The sequence below is a fragment of the Falco rusticolus genome, chromosome 13 (assembly GCF_015220075.1).
Source record: "Falco rusticolus isolate bFalRus1 chromosome 13, bFalRus1.pri, whole genome shotgun sequence".
Taxonomy (NCBI): domain Eukaryota; kingdom Metazoa; phylum Chordata; class Aves; order Falconiformes; family Falconidae; genus Falco; species Falco rusticolus.
Window position 1 is genome coordinate 16,025,956 of NC_051199.1, and position 17,956 is coordinate 16,043,911.

The 17,956-nt window shown below is 47.7% G+C and overlaps 1 protein-coding gene across 1 annotated transcript; it reads left to right on the plus strand.

Annotated features, from left to right (window-relative positions):
• Positions 1-359: 359 nt before the first annotated feature.
• Positions 360-13,093, plus strand: LSG1 (large 60S subunit nuclear export GTPase 1). The gene is made up of 14 exons (XM_037407049.1): positions 360-478; positions 561-678; positions 1,010-1,130; positions 1,718-1,804; positions 2,663-2,749; positions 4,821-4,881; positions 5,586-5,762; positions 6,997-7,419; positions 7,723-7,824; positions 8,628-8,771; positions 9,086-9,209; positions 9,858-9,937; positions 10,588-10,761; positions 12,114-13,093. Exons 1-14 carry the CDS (start codon positions 398-400, stop codon positions 12,291-12,293), a joined length of 1,959 nt encoding a protein of 652 aa, XP_037262946.1. The 5' UTR covers positions 360-397; the 3' UTR covers positions 12,294-13,093.
• The last annotated feature ends 4,863 nt before the right edge of the window (positions 13,094-17,956 follow it).

Below are 17,956 nucleotides of genomic sequence, written 5' to 3' on the forward strand. Positions count from 1 at the left end.
CCACGGGGAGGGATGGAGGGACAGACGGGGCAGCGTGGGGAGGGATGGAGGGACAGGCAGGGCAGCGTGGGGAAGGATGGAAGGACAGACGGGGCAGCGTGGGGACGGAGGTGGGATGTACGTGGGTGCTGGCGGACGGGAGGCCGGGCCGGGCAGCGTGTGGGTGAATGCCGGCCGGGCGGGCCGCGGGCGCACGACGGAGGGACGGAGCGGAGGGACGGAGCGGGGGCACGGAGCCTCAGGGCGCCGCCCGGCGGCGGGCGCGGGGAGCGCGGAGCCGCGGCGGAACCCGCCGGCCCGGAACGCTGCTCCGCGGCAGGCGGGGCGCGGCGGAGGAGCCCGGCGGGGCGCCGGAAGCGGGGCGGCAGCCTGAACCACTTCCGGCTCCGGCGGCGGCATGGGCAAGAAGCGCGGCGCGGGGCTGGGCCGCAGCCTGCAGCGGCAGCGCGGGTTGGAGCGCCGCGGCGCCTCCTCATGGGTAGGACGAGGGGACCGGGGCGGCCGGGCCGCGGTGAGGGGCCGGGACGGCCCGGGCTGACGGCGGCGTCTTGTCCCGGCAGCTGCACGCCTGCGAGGTGGGCGACGAGCGCGGCCCGGAGCTGCGGTCGGCGCCCGAGCAGAGCCCGCTGGAGGAGTTCCTGGCTACGGCCGAGCTGGCCGGGACCCGCTTCGTGGCCGGTGAGGGGCCGGGTCCTGGGCGGCGGCTGGGCCCGGGAGCGCCGTGGGGCCACGGGGCGGGGGGTCCCGGGGCTGGGGCGGGGGGTCCCGGGGCTGGGGCGGGGGGTCCCGGGGCTGGGGAGTGCCAGGACCGGTTCTGGGACGCGGGCGTGGGAGTAAGTCTGGGGCTGGCGATGGGGTTGGCCAGGTGGGCGTCCAGGGGATGGCGGCTGGGGTCCTGAGCTGGGGCTGGGGGCCGGCAGGATGGGCTGGGGCGGCAGGGGCCTGCAGGGCTGGGCGCAGGCAGGCATGGGGCAGCTGGCTTTGGACGGCTGTTTCTCTCTTCCCGCAGAGCGTCTGAACATCCAGATCGTGTCTGCCCAGAGCCGCACGGGCCTGCTCACAGCCCAGGAGACCCAGCGTGTCCGGCAGCTGCATGAGGAGAACCAGCAGTTCCTGCGCATCCCACGGCGGTGAGTCCTGTAGGGCCGGGCCAGGATCCCGCTCTGGTGAGTGGGCTCAGCCCTTCGGTGGTTGCAAGCCTGGGGACAGCCCTCAGCTTCGTCAATACCCTGTTTTGGGGAAGCTGACGCCTATCCTGCATGGGCCTGCTGTAAGGTGCAGCACAGGTGCCTGTCTGCCATGTGGGCGCTGCCAGCACGCATCTGTCCTGATTGTGTGGGTTTCCTGCTCAAAGCCTGGCACTGCTGGAGCTGGTGCACCCAGGCCACCTAGTAAGCCTTTCCAGAGCTCTCTGTGTAGTGGACAGAGGAATGAGTACCCCATCTTAAATGCCCTACAAATCTCAGCTCCAGGAAACAGTTTTGTGAGATCTAGTGTGTGTGTAGGATAGTGCTTTGTCAGCTAGTGGAGTTCAAAAGGAACAAGTAAAAAAGGTGTACTTAAAGCTGCTGAAAGTAAGTGCATGCACGTCTGAACTATAAGCATCTCTGTGTAGCTGAATGTGTGGTGCCTGTGTGCTTTATGGGTGTTTTTTGCAGTAACGTAGGTGGTCTAACTGCTACACCTGACCACTTACTCCAAAATGTGCTTGTTTCAGGCCCCGTTGGGATAGGACAACCAGTGCGGAGGACTTGAAGCAAGCTGAGAGGGAGAGCTTTCTTGAATGGAGGCGACAGCTTGCCCAGTGAGTATGCCAGTTGTGTAGGGGTAAGTAGATGGTAGCATTTGGAGACAGAGGAAGCAGTGGGTTGTATTTATCCTTGCTGGACCAATAAGATTAACATCAGTAGCTCCCTGTATGCATTCCGGAAGGCTGGACGTCCAAGTCATATCCTTGTGGTGAGCTCAGCAAAGCTGTCTTGTGCGTGTGTGTTCTTGTAGTGGTTACAGTTAACATTCTTCAGGATGGAGTGTGATGTTCTGCTTTTGCCTGTCAAGTGGAGGAGTGGTGAATGTGTTCTCTAAGAGCAACAGTGCTGCTCTGAATAGAATGTGGTGCTGCTGGCCTGCATACAGCAGCTTGTGCAGGTCTGGCACTGCATCTGCTCGCCTGGAGAGTAGGTGGTATTTGTTCATACCCTGCAAACTCACGCTTGCCCTGAGTAAAGTTGTTCAAGCAGTGGTAACAGCAGGTCAAGGGTTGTATAGTCATTTCAAGTACCATCCCCAAATTAGTTATTTTTTCCAGGTGGTACTTGATTGAGTAATAACTTCTGGCATTTGAGATAACTTCTGTGATCTATTATTGTGGCTCTGAAATGTAACGGGCATACTTTTGATGAGTTTTTGCTCTTCCCGTCATTTACCATTTCTTCATTGGCATGATCAGGAGCCATTAAGTCAGTGCTGAACCAGTACCACTAATACCAGTTTACCCACGTGCTTGATCTGTTTGCCAAAGCAGCAGAAATAGTACCTACGTATGAGTCGGACTTGATCGTTTTCTCTGAAACTGAAGCCTCCTGGATGTAAGGAAGAACTGGTGGTGTGCTTATTGCCTGACGTGGGCCAAGTATGACGTCTTTTTTCTGTTTTGCCTTAGCCTTGAGGAAGAAAAAAAGTTAATTCTAACCCCATTTGAACGAAACTTGGAATTTTGGCGTCAGCTTTGGAGAGTCATTGAAAGAAGGTAAAGTTTATCACCATCCACTTTTAGAAAGTAACGTTTAATGTGTTTTCCCAAATTGAAGCTTTTGAGTCAAGCTTCAAGTGTTTGAGCATGGGAAAAACAGTTAGTAATGCTCTGTTATCAGCACCAAAGTGATCTTGTTTTCAAGTGATCAGAATGTGATGAGAAGAAGGGCAGCTGCTTAGTGGTACACTCTAGCTCTCAGTATGATTCTGCAGGTTCACTTGAGTCTCTGATGGTTCTTCAGATGCTGTTGCTCTTGGCCTCTTTTGAGAATGTATCTTTGAAGTCTTTTGCCAAAATTAACCCTTTCCCCTCTTTCTCAACCCCGGCTACAGCCTGACGTTCAGGAGCAGGAGGCAAGGGACATCAACTAAATAATCTTGGGAAAGAAAGAGCCTCTTGGTCCTTGGCCGCTTGCCATGCAGAGAGATTGCAGCAGTGCATAAAAGACAACAGCATGTCATCACAGAAATAGCTTTGTTTGCTCTGCCGAGCTGTAATACAATAGGAGTACTGTCTGCTATGTTAATCTAACTGGGGCATTTAATTTCACTAGTAATTAAGTTTGAGATCATCTCGTCTGATTGTCCTAAAATTGAAAAATACTTCACCAGTGAGGTCATGGGGAGCTGGTCCTTTCACAGAAGTGGCTTTGTACTGGGTGCTGCTGGGCCTTTGGCCAGGAGAGAGCTAGGTCAGGAGCATCCACTATAGGGTATCAGGATGTGTAGCGTGAGTGTATTGTGTGTTTTGATGTGGCTGGAATGTGTTATTAATGCCTTTCTGCTCTTGGAGCTTTTTATTTCATGTAGGGTGAGGATGCTGTCTCAGAATCAAACGGAAAAGTCATCCAGTCCCTTACCTTACCAGATAATATGATCTGTTGTCAGCTTTTTCTTGCATTTGCTTCAGACTAGCTCCCAGCAGTGTGATTCAGTAACTTCTCTGTATCCCCTCCCAGTACCATGGTGTCAGCTTTCATACCGATATTTGAGTTTCTGTAATCGTTCAGTACCTCTTTCTACCCATGTGGCTTATTAAATGACTCCCTTGGGGAGTTTATTGATTTTTATTATATTTTTTTTTTAAAAAACGTGTAACCAACTGCCTGGCGAGGCTTGAAATTCTTCCATTCAACCTGTGGTGTTCTGAAGCTGTCCTGAGTTAACAGAAATTCTCGTCAAACACAGTCAGTACATGGCAACCAGTATTTTAAATTACCTCCCTGGAGAAATTCTAGTGAAAGAGGCTGTAGTTAAATTTCCTGCTGCCCGCCCCCCTCTTGAAAAAGAAGCATGGATGCCTCTGGTATCCGAAGCCAGTGCTTTTAATTTGCCTGTAGAACTGATGAGACTTGCTCATATACGTGGTGGCGACCTGGTATCTGGATTTGGAAGCGTTTTCTAAAAGCACGCTTGCAAGGCCTTGCTTGCATCGTGGAGCAACGTGTTTTACTAGAATGTAAGACTATTCTTTCACTGATTTATGATTTGTGTGACAAGAAGAGCACAAAGGAAATTCTGAAAACGCCTGATAGCAAATGCTTTGAATCTGAAGCCTCCTCCATTTGTGGGAGGCTTTGTACATCTTGCTCTGTGCGAAGAGGACAACAGTTTCCAGAAGCAAAACCACCTCTTCTTCCTCACTGCAGTCTGGGGATGAGAATAGACAAAGTTGTGTTATCACAGGTTTTTTAGTAACATTGTAAAGGATAGAATACCACTACTTTGGTTCTTGCCTGTTGAGCATTTCTGGAGGGTAGATGAATTGGCAAAACTCACCTGCTTCCTTTCCCCTAAAAGGGGTGCTGGCTGTACAGGAGAATTGGCCAAGTGGGACAGAAATAACTGTCCAGCAATACTGGCTTGTAGCATACGCATGGCTCTGTTGGGGCACGTGAGACACAGAGACGCTTTGTTTATTCAGTAAAGGTACTTAGTAGAATAATACAGTTAAAACCATTACAAATCCAAGCAAAACCTAAAGATGAGTAATGTGCTGTGCCTTGGTGCTTTCTTTGAGGCAAGGTAAGAAACAGTACTTTACAGGCTTTCTTTTATTTTTGCAGTGATATCGTAGTCCAGATAGTAGATGCTAGAAACCCCCTTCTGTTTAGATGCCCAGATCTGGTAAGTAAACCACTTTTTTGAATCTTGTTTTAATTTTATTTCTTAGTTTACATGATTTATTTTTTAACACATTCAGCCACCTTGAAGCTGTGCTACTGTTGTGTCTAACTGAATATCTTATTTATTTATGCAAGTATTCTGCCATCAAATTATTTTTCTTCGATTTTTTTTGATATTTCACACAGTGTCATGGATTTAGAGGCAGTTCTGCAGACGCTGTATTGCAGATACTATATTAATACTCATTACTCACTAGAAGTGTCCGTACTTAAAGGAATTGTTCTATTTAAAAGCACAGTGGGATAAAAATGGGTGAGAATTACAGCACTGAAAGCAAAGGATCAAAAATTATTGACGATAGCTTTGTAATGGTAAACTATAGAGCATTGTGTGCAAGAGAGATGAAATTGCTCAAATAGATCTTGAGTTCCTTCCCTGAGGTGCTGATTAATACTTCGTAGCTCTGAGCAGGCAAGGTGTTAGTGCATGTGGCCAGAAACAACCTGTATTGCAGTAGTTGTATGCTCCAATCTGTTCTTGTAGCTGTCTGCTAAACACCAGTTCCATCTAGCCCAGGGGACAGTAAGCTTTACACTCATGTGGAGCTGGATGGCGTAACTTGTCTTGCCGCTCTTATATCACCTTGGAGGGAGGAGTCGTCCAAGCTGGAGTAGGAACTGATCCTTCTCTTGGTTTTTCTTCAGGAAAGTTATGTTAAGGAAGTCAGCAATGACAAGGAGAACATGATCCTGATAAACAAAGCAGACTTGCTGAGTGAGGAGCAGCGGGCTGCCTGGGCACAGTTCTTTGAGAAAGCGGGCATTAAGGTGGTATTCTGGTCAGCTCTGGCAGAGTGCAAGCGGCTGTCTGGAGAAGGAAAGGTACTGTAGATGAACCGTTCAAACTGGGTATGTGCTGGCTGCCTTTGAGAGCTTGCTTTGCAGTTGTGCTTGTGATTTCTAGGAAAGGCACAATCCTTGTTTCAGGGAAGGATTATTCTAAGGACCTGTGTGGCTATAAAACATTTTATTGACCAATTCAGAGACAATAGTGAGGAGAATAAAATGGTGAACAAAGTGGTACACCCTTCAGTCACTGTAGTGCTTGTAATTTCTCTTTCAAGGCTAATGACTTGATAAATAATACTGAGCTAGAATGTAACTTTGTTCCTTGAGGCTGCTGCTGAATAGCTGTAGAAACAGCCCTTGTAGATCTGGTTGTAAACTTAACTCGCTGAAAGAACTGCAATCCTTTCCAACAGGGATGCTGTGAGGGACGTGGTTATCCGTACTGAGTATTTTTCTCTCCCAGGCAGGGGAGGTGTTTCTTAAAGAACCTAAAATATCCGAGAGCCTTTCTTTGTCCAGTGGAACAAACTGTGCTGCTGCCCCAAGTTACATGTTAACAATAGATGCCGCTTGCAAATTTTACTGGGTTCACCTGTTACAGCTATTTAGCTATGGAATATCCCGTATCTCCTTCCAAGAATACCTGGTCTGTCCAGCTGGTTTGCAGTCCTTGGATAAAGTGTTTTTACAGGTTAATTTGGAAGCGAGGCTGAGAGCGTTCTGTTTTCTTTTTTGGAAAGAAAGGTCAAAATACTATTGTTACGAAAAGATCTTTCTCTTTGAATGTGAACTGTTTGCAGGGAAGAAATGTAGAGACTTGGACGGAAGACAAGACATCTTGACGTTATTTTAATGAAATATTTAAACATGAAGCAAAATGGCTTTGTTTTGAACACTTTGAAAAATTTACTTTCACTCCTATTACTAGGAATACTTGATAATTAAAAATAATGAGCTCTGCTACTGCTTGTGTAAGGATGCTGGGGGTGCGTGTGCATTCAGGGTTGTGCTTCTGGGGAGAAACCTGTAACGACTTTACAATGAAGTTAATAATCCTGCTTGGAATGCTTTTTTCATTCTCCTAAAGCAGGCTAGTTATTTCTACATCCTACTTAAGACCTCTTAAAAAGTCTGTGTGATGTAAGCAGTGAATTATCAGTCCTTGGCATCTGGCTGATGGAAACAGTTGACTGTGCTGCAGCAACTGCAGTCAACAGCAAGACTTAGTGTTGTCTTTGCATTTCACCCTGAAATACTGTTCACACAGGTCCTAGACACTGAAGAAGTAGCAGAGGATCTGAGTGATTCTGAAGATGAAATCTCCAGTCAAGAAGATGACACGGCACAAGACAGTGCAGAAAGCACATCCACAGGCAGTGCTTTGCGAACTGTAAACCAAGTTCTGGTTAGTGGTGGTGAAAGTAGTGATGAATATGAAGACTGTGAAGATGATGAAGAGGAGGCCTGGCAAACCTGTTCTGAAGATGAAGGCGGGGACAAAGTAAATGTTATTGCTCCAGAGAGGATGGAAAGCAGGGCTGATGGTGCTGCAGTGCAGCATGTAGCGCAGGAGCAGAACAGGAACATCAGGAACTTCAGCCATCTGGTGCAGAGAAATGAGCTGCTGGAGATATTCAAAACCATGCACAATGGACCAAGGGTGAAGGATGGGGAAGTAAATGTTGGGCTGGTGAGTTGGACTTTGTGCTTAAAGGAACTTGCTTAATCTGAATTTTAATTCCATATGCCTTCCATGGGAAAAATTTTCTCCTGTAGACTGGCTTCCTATAAGGGTAAAAAAACTAGCAAGCACAAATGACTGAGGATTTTGTGCAAAGATTAATTCTAAAGTTCCTGGAGCTCAGTGTTCCCTGCTGCTTGCCTTATTTTTTTTTAGTATACGTTTATATACTTTTAGTATACAAACTAAACTTTTGTCAGAGTTCTGCTGCCCTGTCTGATACCACTGTCACCATTCCATTTTGTCATCTAGGTGGGTTACCCTAATGTTGGCAAAAGTTCAACCATCAACACAATCCTTGGAAATAAGAAGGTGTCAGTGTCTGCTACACCAGGCCACACAAAACACTTTCAGGTATTACTAACAGAGTATTGATCTCTTTACTATTTTTTTTTCCCAGTGGACAAGACCTTCATTATGAACTAGTTGCAGCCATGTGGACTTACTGAGAACTGTTTTACCAACCTGAACTCTGCCTGGCAGAGTAGGATGGAGAGGGGTGGGCTTGATAGTTATAATTTTAGAACTTCAGTTCTTGCTTCCAAATGCTTGCTCCAGTTTGAGAGTCACTCATGAGAGCTGCTTTGCAATGGGAGATATTTTTCACCTCCTGATTTTATTTACATAGCTTGGCCCTTCTTTTCAGCACCAGTCATGAGGAGAGAGCCTCTGAAAAGTGAGTGCTCCCCTGCATAATTCATGTCAAGCTGTCAAACTGTCCTTCTTGTCCACAGTCATTGCTGTGAATAAGTCCAGTTACGCTGCCATTTTCGTATTGATCAAGCTTTTAATTTTGAAGTAGCAACTCCAGTGCTATCATGAGCATTGTGGGACTTGTACAATCTGCTATCTGTTTCAAAAGGTCCAACACAGGTTTCTGGAGTGTGTGCTTCTCTCCCATCAGATTGGAGAGCTGAAGATCTTGTTGCCCCCATCTGGATACCTTATTTATGAGCTTTGGAAGTGCTGCTGTCTTCCACAACAGATTTCCTTAATTCATTGGCTGGGACCAGCAGGGCAGATGTCTCTTAGTAGAATTTCTGCTTATTCACATTTGCATCTATGTTTCATCTGTGCATTTGATTTGATTTTTTTTTTCCTGTTCCTTTTTCCTCCATGGACACTGACTTGCCTTGGTGAACCAATTTATTGCGTAGACCCTGTATGTGGAGCCTGGCCTGTGCCTTTGTGATTGCCCTGGTTTGGTGATGCCATCTTTCGTCTCTACCAAGGCAGAAATGATTTGTTCTGGAATTCTGCCCATAGACCAGATGAGGGACCATGTCCCACCTATTTCTCTAATATCCTTTGCACGGGGTTTATGAGAGTGATTGCAAACATTGGATCTGGAATATGCAATGTAGCATGTTCCAGCCCTGCTAGGGGCACACGTGCTCATGTGCTGAGGGCAGTGGGGGCGCATGTTGGATAAGACGGCCCTCCTGTGTTGGTCTTAACCCACCTCGTTTCCAGCTTGGCGTATTGTCAGACTTTGATTATTTTTCTGATTTGCGACAAAATCCAAAAGTCATTCTGAATGTGTGCTCTTGGAGTTTTTAGGGCAAGATTACTTGTGTAGCTGAAAATCACCAGGTGGTTTCCTTCACTAGCTTACGTTTGCCAGCATATCCCACGAAACATTTTGGAAGCAACTTATGGAATAAGTATCATAAGGCCAAGGGAAGATGAGGATCCAGATCGAAAGCCCACAGCTGAAGAGCTGCTGACAGCGTATGGATGTGAGTGATGATTCCTTTAAGACCTATTGCCTCTGCTGTGTGCGTGGTCCTGAACACAGCCTTAGGAAAAGTTTTGTAAAGTTGGACCCTAGTTAGGTTTGTCATGCGTTGAAGTTCCCCATTAGGACTTGCCCTCCTCTCAGGAAGGGCCTTTGTTAACAGCTAATCTTGCATGTCTGTTACAGTGGTACTTTTCCAGTTTTGTCTGACAGATGTAGTGATTGTGTTGAGGATGTTGATGAAATGACCTGCCAGTCTGTGTAGTGTTGTGCTGTTGTCCTTTTAGATACTTCCCATAGACTTTGAAGAGCGCAGTGAAAGTTTAATTCAAGACATAGTTGATTTCCCTTGTCTGATTCTGTGATGCAGTTAATCTTCTCTGGCCTTAAAACAACAAAAAAAACCAAAACAGCAGGTTTTCCGGTGGCAGGGAGATGTCAGCTCTCATCATTATTTTTGGGTTAGGATGTTTCTGCAGTACCTCTGCAGTCAGCAGTGTTCCCTTTTTCCCCTGCTCTCCCCAACAGAAGCCTCTTTCTAAGGGAGTTGTTTTGAGAAAGGATACAAATGTGCAGTTGGGCAGCACAGAAGAATGTATGAACTCTCTTGTTGTACTGATACAGAATGTGCTTTGGATTTGTCTTTCAGATATGAGAGGCTTTATGACAGCTCATGGACAGCCAGACCAGCCGAGATCAGCTCGATATGTGTTAAAAGACTATGTCAGTGTAAGTGCTTCCTACATCTGGGTTTTATTTCCTGCTAGGAGGTGAATTGAAGGTTTCATGGGAGCATGAAGTAGCACAAGAAAGTGAATTCTTTCTCTGGATACAATCACTGTATATCAAAATGCTTTTTATATTGGGCTCTTTTTGTGTTTTAAAAGAATTAATGGGATTTCTCAAGCTGCTTAATCTTAAAAAGATGATTGCTTAAATATGGTGCTAGCTAAATAAATTATATCCCTAAAACAGGCAGCAGATATTCAGGAAATGAACTCATGTTGTATGGTTGGACCAGTATTTGGCACTAAGGACTATAGTTCTGAGTGTTGTAATACTGCATGCTTCTACAACACCTCTCGGCAACTTATTGTTGAGTATTAATAGGATCCTCCAGTATTCCGGAGAGTTTTTTGCTGTCTTGCATGCAGCTGCGCATTGCAGCTGGAAATGGCTTTGAAGTAGAGGTGGAACAGTACTTTAGCTTAGAAGTCAAGCCAGTTGTTGCATGGGAGGAGAAATAAAGTGTACTGATAGTCTGCCAGTGTAAGCCCCTGGACTTTCAGGGCCCTTCTTAGGTTTGGAGTTGTTTTCTTTCCTCTCTTGAGTCTGTCTCTGAGGTTTTTGGTAATAACTGTATCCCATTACTTTCACAGGGGAAGCTTTTATATTGCCATCCACCCCCTGGCATCAACCCAGATGATTTTCAGCACCAGCGTCAGAGATGCCCAGAGAGCAGAACAGTGCAGGCCAGTGAACAGGCGAAGCCTGAGAAGCATACCAAAGCCAAACAAATTGAAAATGTGGTGGACAAAACATTTTTCCACCAGGTAAGTTCTGGAAGAGATTTATTCTAGGAGTTTTTACTGCAATGCTGTTGTGTCATAGTTACTGGAAAAAATAGCTTTGAGGATGGAGGAGTACTGGGTTGAGTTAATGGTGTTAGATGCTACAGGATCCGCATGTAATTCCTACCCAACAGTTCTCTGTTCTTTTTATTATCTCCTAAATCACTGGGAATGTGCTAGGTGACTGAAAGATAGTTAATAAGTTGCACATAGCTGACTCTGTAAAAGGTCAGTGGGGTGACTCTTGTCATTATGGGCCTAACATCAATCTTGAGTAAACAGGAGAGTGACTGGGAAGAAAGACAAGGAGGAGGGTGACGTGACGTAGCAGCTGTCCAGGAACATGGTTTTGGATTAACAGGTCTTTCAAACTAACTTTCCTGTCTTGAGACATCATATCTAGGGGATGTGATAAGCTTATTTTTAAGACAGCTGATTTAGTTACATGGTTGTTTTGACTCAGAACCTGAAGTCAGATGAAAAGAACACAAACCGATTTAAAATCTAATGGAGAAATCTCAAAATGAAGTGGAAAGTGGGACTCTTTCTTAAACTTGTATGCTTCTTGGTAGGTCCCACAGGTATCTGTTTTGCCCCTACGCTACTGAAGAAATTTAATAGACTTGTAATGAAATGTCAAATCCATAACTGATTAAGTCTGCATACCTGACAAAGATCAGAACAGGGTGTTTAGCAGCGAAGAGAATGGGTCATAGATAGCATGATCCATTCTTTTGGTTAGCTGGGTATGAACAGTATTTATTTCAGCACAGCTAAAGGTAGTCACACATTTTGAAACCAAAAACTCAGGCTCTTTTCAAAAAAAAAAGTGAGCTGTTTCAGAAAACTATGACCTGAAAAGAATTTTTGGGATTACCAGACTCTCTCTCTGGCTGCCCAAAGTGCTGGCACGGGCTGTGAGCCCCAGCAGTACTACCCACGCTCCAGACTTAAGCAAGTTATTTTAGTCTCTGGCTTTCACAGATGTCAGATTTATTTGCAAAGACAATTTGTTGTATGCAAAGCAGAGACTGTGAGAATCAATCCTAGTGCCATAGCTCATGTCTGTCGGAGCTCAGTGTCTCGTCAACGCTCTGCCTATGCTTGCAGTGATAGACGCTGAGGACCTGGCACAGCAAGGCATGGCTGTAGACAGAACTGGAGCGTGCTGGCAGGCTTTGACTCGCCTGTGTGGCATGACCTTTCCTGCAGCTCTGGAGCTGGGGGCTGAGCAGGTCTTGATGGGTTTGAGCTTGCCTGTGTCTGGTTTTATTGAAGTATCGCAGTACCTTGTTAAATATCTTCTCATCAGTGATTATGTCTCGTTTTTCCAGGAGAACGTTCGTGCGCTGATGAAAGGGGTCCGGGCTGCAATGGGATACCGGCCTGGCAGTGGCCTCGTGCCTGTGACTACACCCAATCCTGGGAATGTGGTAGGAAAGCCATGGAAAAAACATGGAAACAGGAACAGGAAGGAGAAAATTCGCAGGATCACTAAGCACCTGGAAGCTTAGCTGTGGCACTGGTATCTGGCCTTTCCAGGGCAGGGACTGCACTGTCACGCAGGCCTGAACTGAGTGTGGGGGGAAAGGATAAGTGAGCATTGCTAGCTCACCTGGGAGCAACATGCTATGGATTGGCCTGGGCAGCGCGTAAGAGTGGGGTCTGATAGTTGGAGCTCATCCTTTCTGAGAACAAAAGAGGCCTGGCCATTTGTGTTATATCTGGAAGCCAGCCCAGACGTTTGACTGCTGCTGAAACATCCTTTCAGTGGGAGCAGATGGAGCTGTATGGGAATGTTTTGGGTTGGTTTTTTTTTTCCTTCCATAAAGGATGTTTTTTATTGCTGTTAGGATCAAAGCAAGCCCTGTAAAACTGACTTAAAATCTTTATAAACAGTTGAGTTTCAATGAGTGACATTTGTTACATTTTGAGACACTATTGCTTATCTGGGTTTTTTTTGTGTTTTGTTTTTTTTTCTTAAGCTTGTTTGTTGATTTGACAGAACACTTCAGTGTATTGAAAAATGAGGTGAAAGGATCTTTATTGCCCTCTTCCTTCTCTGCTATACCAGCCCTATTCTGTAGAATCTGGTACTGAAACCACTCCCTCCCTATTTCCCAGCTTAAGGCAGAGCAGAGCACGGCAAACTGTGCAAGGAAAATGCTGCTTTTACATCCTTCACACTGAGCTGGTATCAGTTGTTTTTCTGTGTGACTTCCCATTGGATTTTTAAAACATTAGCTCTGTATGACTGGCCAAAAGTCATACTGATCATAATTTGTCCTTAAATATATTTGAGATTTTTACTTCCTGTGTAGTGTCATGTTTTGCCTCGTTGACCTGTCAGGCATTGACCTAGCCACAGAAGTATCATAATAGCAGATTTTAATTGGGTATATTAGTATTTGATGCTGAAAAGAGTTTCCTTACTTCGGGTCAGACGTAAGTGAGATTTACTCCTTGGTTGCCCTGCTGAGAAAACGTTTGTGCACTTGGCCAGTGCTCTTCATTCCTAGTCCAACACAGGGAGTAATGATAGGACTGGAAAGGCTTGCAAAGACAAGTTGTGCTTTGTCTTTAGGTGGCAAAGCAGAGTTACAGATGACGCTGGTCTCCGATACTAAAAAAGGGATTACTGTCTTCTAATTTGTACTTTCCAGGGCTTAAGTGTGGATGGAGAGATGAAAGCAACTGCTGAGCAAAGCCACAGCAGATGCAAGGCATGCAACCGAGCTGGTTTTGGCTTTGTGACCCTTTGTGTGCTTGTCCTGTACAGCCAGTTTGCACTGTGTATGTGGAGGGTCCCCTGACAGCAGAGCTCTCGCCTCAGCTCCTGCTTCCCCTGGAGTCCCTGGTCACAAGTTCTTAATTACATCACTGGAGGGAGGGCATTTCCCTGCCACCTGTAAAACTAAAGCATAATTATACTGAATTAATATGGTCAGTGGTATTTTAAGTCAGCGTACCGTAGCAGAAAGTAGATTCTTAGGAGAGACTATTTAATCTGTTTCCCTTGGAGGTAATTTTTGCCTTTGTTGCTTGAAGACGTCATGCCCTAGCCAAATCGGTCTCTGATCAGGCTTCCCCACCTTCCTTGAAGGGATGGTTTCTGCTTTTGTCCCTTATAATACTTTAGGGACCTGATTGCTCAGAAACGCCTATCTATTTTTGTGGTGTTTTGTGGGAATCTGTCACATTACCTGTCAAACTCAAGTTGGGGTATCGTTTATTGAAGTTTTAAAATACTTTTCTATTCTGTTTTTCTCCTTTCAAAGCATTTTGAATTCTTAGCTCACGTTGAACATACCTGGTTTTTCTTCTTTTGCGTTCTCTCTCCTTTCCTGCCAGCTGTGTGCTGGACAGGCTGTGTCCTGGGGTACACTTCCAAATCCAGTGAGTAACAGAAATCCCCAGGGCCCGAGACCTGGAGTGACTTGCCTGTTACTCACGGAAACCTTTGGCCACAAGACCTGCCAGATCACTTGCAGTGTTTCCATGAGTGAATGGAGGATAATGTAAATACAACTGAGCAAACATTATGCTCAGGTTTGTTAAATGCAGACTGCTCCTTGCTGTGCTGAAGGACTCTTGCCGATAGAAGAAAGACCATAAACAGCAGTTTTGGACCTAAAGGCTTGTTAATATTTTATGTTGCTATTGAGCAGTGGGCAAACTAGGTAGTAGGCGAGGACCGCAGTTAAATTAATGCTTTCCTGTGGTGGTTTGGTCTGTTGCTGAAGTGCATCTGCCCTACCCTACCCTTGCTGGGTAGTGCCGGCAGGGCCGTGTTGACAGCTCAATACAGCGCATACAAGCAGCTGGCAGGCGTGAGGCAATGTGGGGACTGCTGTGTTGTCAGGAGCCTGCACAAAGGAGACGTTGTTCTTGGCTCTGGCCACCTGCTGAGCGAGCCTCTCTGCTGCTCCTGTGGCTTTCTGCAGAAGCCAAGTTTCCATTTTTGAGTTCTGTTTTCCTGAAGTGCTTTGTGCATGTAAGAGGGAGCATGCAGGCTGCAGCCACGTCCAGTCTGTTCTTTGGGATCTGCAGCGCTTTCAGCACCCCCTGCCTGTCTCCCGCTCCTGGCCCTGTGTGCTGGGCTCTCCTTATCCAGCTCCTCCAACACTGCCTCCATCAACCTTGAACTTGAGGTCAGTGCCTGCTCCTGGCTCTTCAGATGCCGTTTATTCTCCCCTGGGGCTCTGCCCTGCTGCAGCATGTACGTTAAGGCAGTGACGCCCATATGGTGAAAGCGCTGGTGCTGGGGGCAGGTCTACAGCCCTGTTCAGACAAGTGCTTCCCAGAGCAGTGCCCAGGATGCTGCTGAGGTGCCCAGGATGCTCTGCAGAGCAGAGCTCAGAAAAGGAGTGTGGAGACTGGTTTGTTCTGTCAAGGTGTGGGTGAACCACCACAGCATCCCTGCATCCCTGTGCGCAAGCGTGTCAGCCCTGCTTGCAGCATCGCCTGCCTGCCTGGGGAGTACCTGTCGGTGGCTGCTCCTGGAAAGGCTGGAGCCAGGGTGAGCTCCAGGCTGTCCCAGGCTCACTCAAAGGCCTTTTTACTCTGATCTGTAGCTGACATGGTCCTGCAGAGAAGCTGCTGTGAAATGAGGGAATTTCATAGGGCTCCTCTTGCTGGGGTTACATTGGCCCTTCTCTTTTTTTGTCTGTCTACTAGTTAGTGATTTTATTATCAGGAGTGAGGCAAGACTTGTACCTTTTCAGAGCTTCCCTGCTACCTTCTACTAGTCTTGCTTAGTTTCTCCTAAGGGCTTTTTCTCCTCAGGCTGCTGCTCTTGGCTCTAAGAGGGTTTCAGTGCAGGTCACCCTGGTGCCCCGGTTCTGTCCTGGAGCTCCAGAAAGCTGGGGCTGTCCTTCACCCACAGGACTTGCTGATACACATCAGAGCTTCTGCCAGGGCCATCCATCTACTACAAAACTGCTTTGCAGACTGTTTTGAGGGAGTGCAATATTTTTTTTTATTCTGTCCCTGAAAATAGAAGCACTGTAGGTGAGCAAGTGGGGGGGGGGGATGCCAGGATGTGTTCACTGACTGCAAATTCCTGAGCAGCTCGGCTGTGGGATGCTGTGGCTCTGCTAACGCTGCAGTCCACGGCAGCTGATGTGCAAGCCTCGCTCCCCTCAGCCTGGCAGAGCCAGCACTACACAAAATAGCTCTTTGCCTGTCACCCCGCTGCAGACCACGCATGGTGTGTGGCTGTCAGGGCCAGGCGTCTCTGTCTTCCTGATGTCGAAGCTCAAGGATGGGTGGGATGATGACTTTTGCCCCAGGGAGTCCTGTAGCAAGGGGCTGCCACGTGTGCATCTCGCCAGCTTTCTGCAGTCACTGCCTGGTCCAGAAATACTTGGTGACTTCTCTGGAGGATGCTGAAATCCCGCTTCCCTGCCGTTAGGGGCCAGCCTTTCCCAGGCAGAGGGAGAGCAGCGCTGGCTGTGCAGGCGGCACCCCCAGCCCAGCGGTGCTGGGTCCTGTGCCAGTCAGGGATCCCGGCAGAGGCTCGGGTCCCTAGCGCCTCCCCCCCACGCACCCCTGCGGAGTGGCACACGAACCAGCTGTTCCCAGCCATCTGCGCAAGAAGGTGGTCAAGGGTGGTGGGAAAAGCAGCGCTTGCCCTAGCAAGGGAAGAGCCGGGTGCAGGGCCTCTTGGCCTGTTTCTACAAAAGCTCAGCAGCTCTTTCCTGGTTGTCCTGAAACAGTGTTGCTTTAAAGTAAGAAGCAGCCTTTTTTTTTTTTTTTTTTCTTCTTTTTTTCCCCTCCTCTGGTCGCAGCTCCTTCCCTGCTCCCATAAACTTTATGCCATTGCCTGGCCGTAGTCATGGGGACCCCACATGTCTGCAAGGAGCAGCATTGTGCTCTGTCACTCCCCCTGCATGGTGGCTCTAGTTCCCGAGGTTTGATTTTTTTCTTTTTTTTTTTTTTTTTTCCTTTTTGCAGCAAAGTTATTAGGGAAAAAATATAACTGGGCTGCTCGGAGAGAGGCAGGGAGCAGCTCTCAGGGCTAAATGCCTGGGGTGCCCAAGACATCTTGGGACATAAAGAGAGGTCATGGTGAGGACAAGAGGAAAAGAAACTGCTCCTGAGTCAGAGGAACTCTGCCCCAGTGGCTTTTTTTCTTGCTGCGGCTATGGGAAAGGGGCCTGTCCCATGGGTGGTGTCGGGGTGGGAGGGCTGCACTCACTGGGTGGAGCAGACTTGGGTTTACCCTCCTGGAAATGTCCCATTCTGATTCCCAGCCCCTTGTCACCTGGGAGTCATAGCAGTTGAGGCAAAGAAACAGAACCATCGTCGTGTCCCTGGCAGGGAGTTCCTGCAGTCCAGCCAGCCTGCTGCTGCCTGTGTAGAGCAGAGGGAAGGTGGAAGCCTCTGCAGAGCCCTTTTGTGTTGGTGAACCACCCCAAGCTTCATCTGGGGCTTCATAGGCTTCTCGGCAAGAGTTATCTTTGCTTGGCTCTCAGAACTGGCTATGCTTGTGACAGGGCAGGAGCACACTCAAGAACCTTTGCTGTGGGGGTCCCAGGGAAAAGGGATTCTCCCTCTCCTGACACACTCCACATCTCACTCTGCCACCACCCTGTCTGCTTCTGCTGTTCCCTGGGCAGGGAGGGAAGCGCGTGAGAAAAATGGAAACTAGCATTCTTCTGCTTTGTGTTTTGCTTCTGTTGTCATGGAGAAAGAAGAACCAAATACTTTCTAGTTTCAATCATAGCCAATTCCCCTTTCTGGAAAGAGGTGGTGAGGAACCAGTGCTGCCTGGTGCTCCCTTGCACCCAGCTGTGGCACCACCTGCTCCTTTCTCTTCACAGTGGGACTTTAAAGACATGATGGTGTGGTGGAGCTGGCCTAGCCCTGTTCTGCAGCACAGCTCCATGCTGTGCCCAGACACATTTGAACAACCTGCAGGCCCTTTGAGATGCCCTGAGCACCCATCTCGCTGGCTGAGCAAGCAGTAAACAGTAGAAGGTGCTTCCTCAGGGCTCCCCTGGGAGAAGTGATAAACTCTGGGGTGCTATCACAGACTGCCATGCCATGCTGTGCCCGGAGCACTGTCTGGGTGGAGCAGTGACAGCTTCCAGCATCTCCTTTGACCCTTGTCCTGCTGCAAAGAGGTGTGGGGGTCCCCCTTCCTGGCCACTGTTAGCTGCGCTCCCTTGACTGG